Source organism: Acyrthosiphon pisum, chromosome A1, assembly GCF_005508785.2.
Source record: "Acyrthosiphon pisum isolate AL4f chromosome A1, pea_aphid_22Mar2018_4r6ur, whole genome shotgun sequence".
NCBI classification, from domain to species: domain Eukaryota; kingdom Metazoa; phylum Arthropoda; class Insecta; order Hemiptera; family Aphididae; genus Acyrthosiphon; species Acyrthosiphon pisum.
The window spans coordinates 120,518,432-120,527,915 of record NC_042494.1 but is presented as its reverse complement, the minus strand read 5'-3'; the positions used below and the strand labels follow the sequence as shown (position 1 = coordinate 120,527,915).

The 9,484-nt window shown below is 26.5% G+C and overlaps 1 protein-coding gene across 2 annotated transcripts in view; it reads left to right on the top strand.

Annotated features, from left to right (window-relative positions):
- LOC100159106 (solute carrier family 12 member 6) overlaps positions 1-9,484 on the top strand; it is a 315,886-nt gene that overhangs the window by 104,301 nt on the left and 202,101 nt on the right. Inside the window, exon 1 of one of the 2 annotated variants that reach the window (XM_016807096.2) lies at positions 6,835-6,928. The exons of the other annotated variant lie outside the window; for it this stretch is intronic. Within the exon in view, the coding sequence (XP_016662585.1) occupies positions 6,844-6,928 (85 nt within the window). The 5' untranslated portion in view covers positions 6,835-6,843. Of the gene's footprint in view, positions 1-6,834; positions 6,929-9,484 lie in introns of those variants that run through there. 2 annotated transcript variants of the gene reach the window in all.

Genomic DNA, 9,484 nt, shown 5'->3' with positions numbered 1-9,484 from the left:
AGGTAACGCGTTATACATCAACAACAAACCGTGGTACTATCATAGATATATAATAGTATACTTTAGAAGTTTCAAGTACCCACAAATAATATCATACAATCACAACAAAATAACTAAAATAGTTTTTCCAGGTTTCTTAATATGTAATTTCGTCCAAATTTGAACTTAAAACGACTATAAAAATAAACTGTGCTTATGTATTTCTTAGAATTTTTGGTAACAGAATTAAATATTTACGTGGAATCTTGTTTTAAATTTTCAATCCTTAGATATAAAAGTTGAACATTTTATAAATTTTTAACTACAAAATAATTATTAAATTTTAAATTTGATAAATTTTGTCAAAATGTCTACTTCAAATGCTTATAAAAAATAATTGTGCCTATGTATTTTTAATATTTTTCAACTGCTATTGTAACAATGTATCAGGAGCCTTGTATTAATTTTTTACACTTTTTGGGCCAACAGATAAAACTTTATTGATATTTATAGAAAAAAAAACTAAAAAAACTGAAAACTTACAATGTCCGTATACAGCTCAAATTATTTTCAAAATTTTATCGTATATAGAAAATGCTAATATAAACATTCAGTGAAATTTTCAAGTTTCTACAGGCACTTGTTTTTTAATTACAACAAAATAAGAAAATCGTTACGTAAGAAATCGAGTGAATATCTAATGTTGTAAAAATATGAATTTCAAATGCTCATAAAATTTTAATTTGAGTTTCTTATAGACTTGAAAACTATTGGAAAAATTTTACTTTTGACCCCCCAAAGTACCAACTAGATTCACTTTCCTATCAGAAAAGATACTGTTGAAGAAAATCGAAGCACTTTTTCTGTCCTAAAAGGTGATGACAGACACAAAAATAAAAAAATAAAATAAAAAAATAAAAACACACATCATTGTAAAATCAATACAATTATCGTTCCACTCAGAATCTAAAAAACAGTGCCTTTATATTTTTAATTATTTCAACTGATATTGTAACAATATATCAGGAGCCTTGTATCAATTTTCACTTTTTTTTACCAAAAAAATTACATTTTATCTTACAAAAATTGACAATGCCCGTAAACAACTCTAAACTTACAATGCCCGTATACAGCTCAAAAAGAGTCAAAATATTTTCAAAATTTGATGGTGTACAGAGTATAAACATTCAGTCAAATTTTCACGGATCTATACATCTATTAATTTTTGAATTACAGTAAAATAACAAAATCACTACATGAGAAATCCAATCTTATAAAAATATGAACTTCAAACGCTCATGAAAATTTAATTTGATTTGCTTGTAGATATTTTTATTTTGATAAAGGTAGACAAACTTGTCAAAAACCGATTTTGTATAAAAATTCCCGTTCTCCCTTACTTTTTATTTTGTTTTTTAAGGTGCTATTGAAAACTACTTTACTTTTGACCCCCCAAAGTACCAACTAGATTCACTTTCCTATCAGAAAAGATACCGTTGAAGAAAATGTAAGCACTTTTACTGTCCTAAAAGGTGATGACAGACACAAAAAAAAATAAAATAAAAAAAAAACACACATTATTGTAAAATCAATATATTCATCGCTCCCCTCAGAATCTAAAACATTCTGTCATGTCATTGCCTACATTAAAATTTATTAGAGAGACTAGTTTAGATGAGCGGAGAAGTGGACAAACACTTCACGGGGTAACCCCGTACCACTCCACTCCGCTCATCTAAACTTTGAATATTTATAGCTCATAAACTACTCGCCCCAAATTCGATTTTCATGTATCAAAATACTAAGAAAAATATTCTGTTTTGGAATATAAAATTAAAACCCAATGTTGTCATTCAAAAAATTAAAAAACTTAAAAAATTATAAGGATAAAAAATATTTAAAAATATAATTTTTTAATAAAAACGTTGTTTTTTAAGCGACTTGAAACTATGTAAAAAAATATTTTCAAAAAAATTTACACTGTTTGAAATAATGAGTGTTCAATGATATAAGAATCACCCGGTATATATAAATGGATAATTGCTCTTATTTGTTTCTACATATTGTATTAATTCAGTCATACAATTCTTAAACTTAAAAGTGGTTAATTTTGAAATGATGTCAGAAGGAAAGATTATCAAAAAATATGAAAGGATGGTTGTACTATAATGGTTTTAAACTTTAAAAGTCACTTTTATTAAAAAAAATAATTGGTTTATTTCACACATCATAACTAAAATGATTAAGTATTCAAGTTAAATACCAGCTGGGGTGGTATCTAGTTGGTGCTGAAGTGTTTTCGATGTCATTAATATAAATAAATATGAAACGGCCTATGATAATGATGGAACATTTTGACATATCGTATTTTAAACATCAAAGAATGCTGTTTACAATTATATTACTGTAAAATACAAATAGTAATATATTCATAATTTCATAAAAATAACGCAAATTATAGGTCATAACAAGTTAATGTGCTCTTCAATAGGTATTTGCGTAAACGCAGTTCAAAACAAGCTATTTTAGTAGTACATATATTTTACCAAGAATTTGCGGAATTACACCGAAACATTGTCTAGCGCGTATATTGCAATGATGTCGTTATAACAATTTAATTTTTTATTACCCTATTACATTCTTATACTTATTCGCATTTATCGCCGAGGGTAGAAAAAACTCGTTTCGTCGTCGACAGTACCACACCCCATCAATAGTTTTCGTGAACGGTTAAAATTGCAGAACATGCTCTGCGCGTAGGTAGGTATATATATATATATGGAACATGGAAAGCGTGACATATAAACGTGAAGGGTGAGGATGAGGGTGAACCTAGCATGAGAGAAGAGAGACAGAGAGAGAGTGAGAGAGGAATATGAAACACATCCACATATGAATACAGACACATATGAGACAGAGTAACGGAAAAACTACATTAGCGTAGTATAGTATATAATATTTGTTTATTAACGGTACCTACGTAGGTATTATACCAGACACGTATATAACATGTGGTAGAAAGCGGCGGCGGAGTAATATAAAATTTTGCTCAGCCGGTCTTATACTTTTGCAGTTTTGTTATGCGGAATACGCGCACACGACTGTATCTGCAATATAATATAATGGTATGGCGAAACGTCTCACGATGAACTGCCAGTGTCCATCAACCGCATAAATTATACCGAAGTGTGTACGAACGAAATATTTCATTTCACCGAGATAGTGGGTAGGTTGGGTATATTATATATTGCAATGTAGGGGACGTACGCCTATATATTATATGGTGTGCGTTTCTGAGAATTTCTTTGGTCACGTCCTTTTTTTCGTTGAAATATCACTTGTTAGTTGTTAGAAATAGTGTTGGTATCTACCTAGGTACATAAGATTTTTTCGCCAGGGTGCAGATACACTAATATAACTTTATTGTTCTATAAATAGTGGCCAGCACGACGTGAAGATGATTGAACTACGAACTATAATATTATATTAAATATTAACAATATTAAATAATGTTTTTTTTTGTTTTTAATTAACAATGGTGACAATGGCCATTAGTTACAATTTTGTTTCTGTTAAATTAGGTTATACAATTTTTGTTTTGAGTTTTGTTATTGCCTCGTTGTTATTAATATAAAAAATTATAATTACAGCGTTGTGGGTCGATTACATGAATGTTATGATTCCTAAAACACTACAACTTACGATAAATCGACATTTAAAACAATCAAACTATGCACGCCACTAATTCACTTAGGTACACTAATTGACAGGTTAATTTGAAACCGTCAGAACTTAACCTGATAAACTGATAAATCTACTGACTTGAAAACTTAATAGATTGTATATGCATACCAAAATATTATCAAATAAAATAATACACTTACCTACCTATCATCATATAATTTATTTTGATTTGATTTATTTTAGATTCTGAGCGGATCGAAGAATGTATTAATTTTACAATTATGTGTGTTTTTTTTTTATTTTTTATTTTTTTTTGTGTCTGTCATCACCTTTTAGCCGCAGGGCTTGAAACCGTTTTCAAAACCGATTTCAGAAACCATTATAAACCTTATTAAAACCGAAATCGTAACCGTAACCGTAATCAAAAACGAAACCGAAAAAAATTGGATACCGGTATTAAAGTCAAAACCGAAACCGGAAAAAGTTGGATACCGGTATTATAATTTAAAACTGAAACCGAAATAAATTGGAAACCGGTATTAAATTCAAAACCGAAATCTGAAAAAATTGGAAACCGTTATTTTTAGATTCTGAGTGCAATGATGAATGTATTGATTTTACAATGATGTGTTTTTTTAAAATATTTTTTTTATGTCTGTCATACCTTTTAGGACAGTAAACATGCTTGGATTTTCTTCAACAGTACCTTTTCTCATAGGAAAGTGAATCTAGTTGGTACTTTGGGGGTCAAAAGTAAAAATTTCCATGTAGTTTTCAAAAACACAGTGAAAAACAAAACAAAAATTAAGGAAAAACTGGAATTTTTACGCAAAATCTGTTTTAGAGAAAATCAATTTTGGTTTTTGGTACAAATCTAAAACAAATGACCGTAGGTCCATACAATTTTGACTGAATATTTATATTAGCATTTTCTATATACGATAAAATTTTGAAAATAATTTGACTTTTTTGAGCTGTATAGAGACATGGTCAGTTTTCAATTTATTTAGTTCTTTTCTATAAATATCAATAAAATGTTATTTTTTGGGTAAAAAAGTGTGAACATATAATGAAAGGCTTCTGATATATTGTTGCTGCAATAGCAGTTGAAAAATATTAAAAATACATAGGCATAATTTTTTTTTATAAGCATTTAAAGATCGAATTTTGACATTTATCAAATTTAAAATTGAATAATTATTTCGTAGTTAAAAAATTATAAAATGTTCAACTTTTATATCTAAGGATTGAAAATTTAAAACAAGATTCCACGTAAATATTTAACTCTGTTACCAAAAATTCTAAGAAATACATTAGCACAGTTTATTTTTATAGTCATTTTAAGTTCAAATTTGGACGAAATTACATATTAAAAAACCTGGAATAACTATTTAAGTTATTTTGTTGTGATTGTATAATATTATTCGTGGGTACTTGAAACCTCTAAAGTATACTATTATATATCTATGATAGTACCACGGTTTGTTGTTGATGTATAACGCGTTAACTAATGGATATTGTGATATGATTAATTTGGAATTTATTATTGATAACTATTATAGGTCAATTTTTTTTTAACACTATAGATAAGTATACCTATAATAGGTATGTCTAATATCTAGACTGACAAACCGTCTCCGCTCAGAATCGTTTTTCTTATACAGTGATATTATATTATTGAATTCAAATTTAATACTATCCATTATACAGTGACCCACTTGTAACTTACTGTACAGCAGAGCGACATCCACTTACCCACCTTTTTAATTCTTTATTCGTGTATTTTTTTTATTTGTGTCTGTCATCACCTTTTAGGACATTATAAATGCTTAGATTTTCTTCAAAAGCATCTTTTCTGATAAAAAATTGTAACTCGTTGGTACTTATTTTGGGGGGAGGCACACAAAAAAATTTAAGGAATAACGGGCATTTTTACGCAAAATCTCGACAAAATCGAGTGTTGTTTTTGGTGTAATCCTATAAAAACTGACCGTAGATACATGACATTTTCAGTATTTTATATACATCATAAAATATTTTGACTTGTTTAGAGCTGTAAACGGACATTTTTTAGTTTGAAATTTTTTCCGTTTTTTTTTTCTATACATTTCAATACAATTTTGTTTCTTGGGTCAAAATGCTTGAAAATTTAATTCAGGCTCCTCACACATTATTATAATTTCAGCTCAAAAATATTAAAAATACATATATAAGATTTTCTTTAAAAGGTTTTAAATAATATATATAATTCAAATATTGAAATAACTTATCAAATTGAAAATTTACAAATTATTTTGTAAATAAAAATGTATAAAATGTTCAACTTTTACAGGTAAGGGTTGTAAATTTAAAAGAAGGTTGCACTAAGAAGTTAATTCTGTAACCAAAAAATCTAAGCAAATATACATAAACACTGTTTATTTTATAGATATTTTTAGTAAAAATTTGGATGAAATTGCTTATTAAATAATCGAGAATAACGATTTTTGTTACCTATGTTTTTGTAATTTCATAACCGTCTCCGCATAAAATTATTTTTGGTATACAATGATATTAAATCATTGAATTCTATTTTAATACCATCTATTAAATACTGTAAAACAGAGCGATACCCACTTGCCCGCTTTATTATTTTAAAACGGCCTCTTTAGTTCGACAACCTAGAAACAGCATATTTAATTACAAAAAGTACATTTGTAATTGTATGACAGTTATATGTAAAACGTTCGGTTTGATAAAATTTTCAAAGCACGTTTAAAAATAAGTAAATTTAAATAAATAGAATAAAATATTAATTTATTCATTAAATGTAGTACATAATATTATGTAATATTTGTGATATTTAAACAAAACCTTTAACATTTAGAGTAGTGTAAATAATGCAGTTAAATAAATTGCCGTTAATTTGATTAGCCGTGACACGAATACATGAAGTGAATAGTATTATATAAACAAATTAATTTAGTATTTATATTTTAATGACTAGTATTATAATTAAATGCTGTCGACTAGCATTTAAATCTGAAATGTTCAATGAGTTTTATCATATGAAATTGAAGTTTATTTGAAATGCAAACTGCGCGAGTAAAATTAAACGTTTGCCTCAATAGTATTATAATTTTTCTTTTATATATTATACCCATATTATACACATGTTGTTTATGCTCACAGTGTTAAATAATGACAACCAACACTAGTGGAAAAAGATCAAAATCTCAAGGAGCTACGCCACTTATATTGTCCCCAGCTGATATCGAAATTGAAGGTAAACAATGGAAATTATTCAGTTAGCTTAAAATAATACAGTATATCAGCAGTATATGCATATTTATTTGTTTTGAAAATTGATGGAAAATTATATGCAATATGTATATTGATATATACATTGACAAATTGTATATTTTATGTGTCTTAGTAATAACATGTTGAGACGATTATTGTGTAAGTAAAATTCACAAATACTTAGCCATTATTTAATAAGCGTTATATATATATTACGATTTGTTAACTACTGTAGTTATTTAACGTTGTAAAATATTTAGTAGAATAATCATTGTACCTAAATTACTAAATTTAAAACCAACAAAATATATTTAAATCTCTCAAACAAAAATAATATGATTATTTAAGATTTTTTTTGTATTTATGCTTTTGAGACTACGAACATACAAATATATTTAATACAATTGTATATGCGTGTAGTGTGCACATTAGGTATTGGTTTCAACACCATTGACAAGTACTTTTGAATTAATTAATAAAATAATAAATATTTGGTAATTAATTGTAAAACGGTGGGCAAGTGGATGTCACTGTATAATGGATGGTATTAAATTTGAATTCAATGATATAATATCATTGTATAAAAAAACGATTCTGAGCGGAAACGGTATGTCAGTCTAGGTATAAGACATATTATACACTAATATCTATGGTATTAAAAAAAAATTTACCTATAATGAATTCCAAATTAATCATATCAAAATATGCATTATGTACAACAAATCGTGATACTATCATAGATATATAATAATATAATTTAGAGGTTTCAAGTACCCACGAATAATATTATACAATCGTAACAAAAAAACTAAAATAGTTATTATAGGTTTTTTAACATGTAATTTCGTCCAAATTTGAACTTAAAATGTCTAAAAATAAATTGTGCTTATTTATTTTTTAAATTATTTGGTAACAGAATGAACTACTTACATGGAATCTTGTTTTACATTTTCAATCCTTAGATAATATAAAAAAGTTAAACATAAAGTTGAACATTTTATAAATTTTTAACTACAAAATAATTATTCAATTTTAAATTTCATAAATTTTGTCAAAATTCGATCTTTAAGTGCTTATAAAAAAAAAATTGTGCCAATGTATTTTTAATATTTTTCAACTGCTATTGTAATAATATATCATGAGTCTTGTATTAAATTTTTACACTTTTTGGCCCAACAGATAAGACTTTATTGATATTTATAGAAAAAAAAACTAAAAAAATTGAAAATTGACAATGTCCGTAACAGCTCAAAAAGAGTCAAATTATTTAAAAAAATTTATCAAGTATAGAAAATGCTAATATAAACATTCAGTGAAATTTTCAAGTATCCAGTCATTCGTTTTTTAATTAGAATAAAAAAAGAAAATCGTCACATGAGAAATCGAGCAAATATCAAATGTTGTAAAAATATGAATTTCAAACGCTCATAAAAATTTAATTTGACTTTCTTGTAGACATTTTTTTTTTTTTTTGACAGAGGTAGATAATATTATGATTGATTATTATGAAGAAAATTTTTTACGAATTCTTAACTCAAAATAATTTGCCAATTTTCGTGATTTTTCCATATTTTGTCAATTTTTGAACTTAAAATGCTAATAAAAAAAAACTGTGACTAAGGATTTTTAATATTTTTCAAATATCATTGTAAAAATATAGTAGGAGCCTTGTATTAAATGTTCAAGTATTTTTACTCAACAAATAAAGTGTTATTGACATTCATTGAAAAAAAAACTAAAAAAATTGGAAACTGAAAATGTCCCTAAATACTTAAAAACAAATCAAAATTAAGAAATTAGAAATATAAACAACCAGTGAAAATTTCATGTATCTACGGTTATTTGTTTTAATGTTACTCCAAAAACCAAAATCAATTTTCTCGAAAACAAATTTTGCGTAAAAATTACCGTTTTTCCTTAATTTTTCTTCTGTTTTTCACGACGCTTTTGAAAATTACTGGGAATTTTAAATTTTGACCAATGCACCAACAATATTCACTTTCCAATCAAACAAGATACTGAAGTTGAAAATCGAAGCATTATTTCGACTACTTATCGTGTACACAGAACAACAAAAAAAATAAAAAAATAAAAAACATACATCATTGTAAAATCAATACATTTATCGTTCCACTCAGAATCTAAAAAACATTGTTAAATCAATACATTTTTTGCTCCACTCAAAATCTAAACATTCTGATGTTCTCATATACAAAATAGTGTTTATTTTTTTTCGTATTAAGTATTAAGAGTATATTTTTATTTTTATTTATTTCAACGGAATAATGGGTCCCACTGAAAATGTGGGTGTGTAGGTACAATGGTACATGTTACGGTAAAAGCACAGAATTTTAATTTTTGTGATGTATACAGAAAAAGAATTGCGGCATTTTTACCAAGTAAAAAATTCTGAATAATAAATAGCTTTCTTAGTATAATTATCAAAACAATGATATCTTGGTGAAAGAAAAATTGAAAATAAAATTGAATAGCTCCATTCGATAGTTTGCATTTGTCAGGTTTATTTCCATAAGAAATT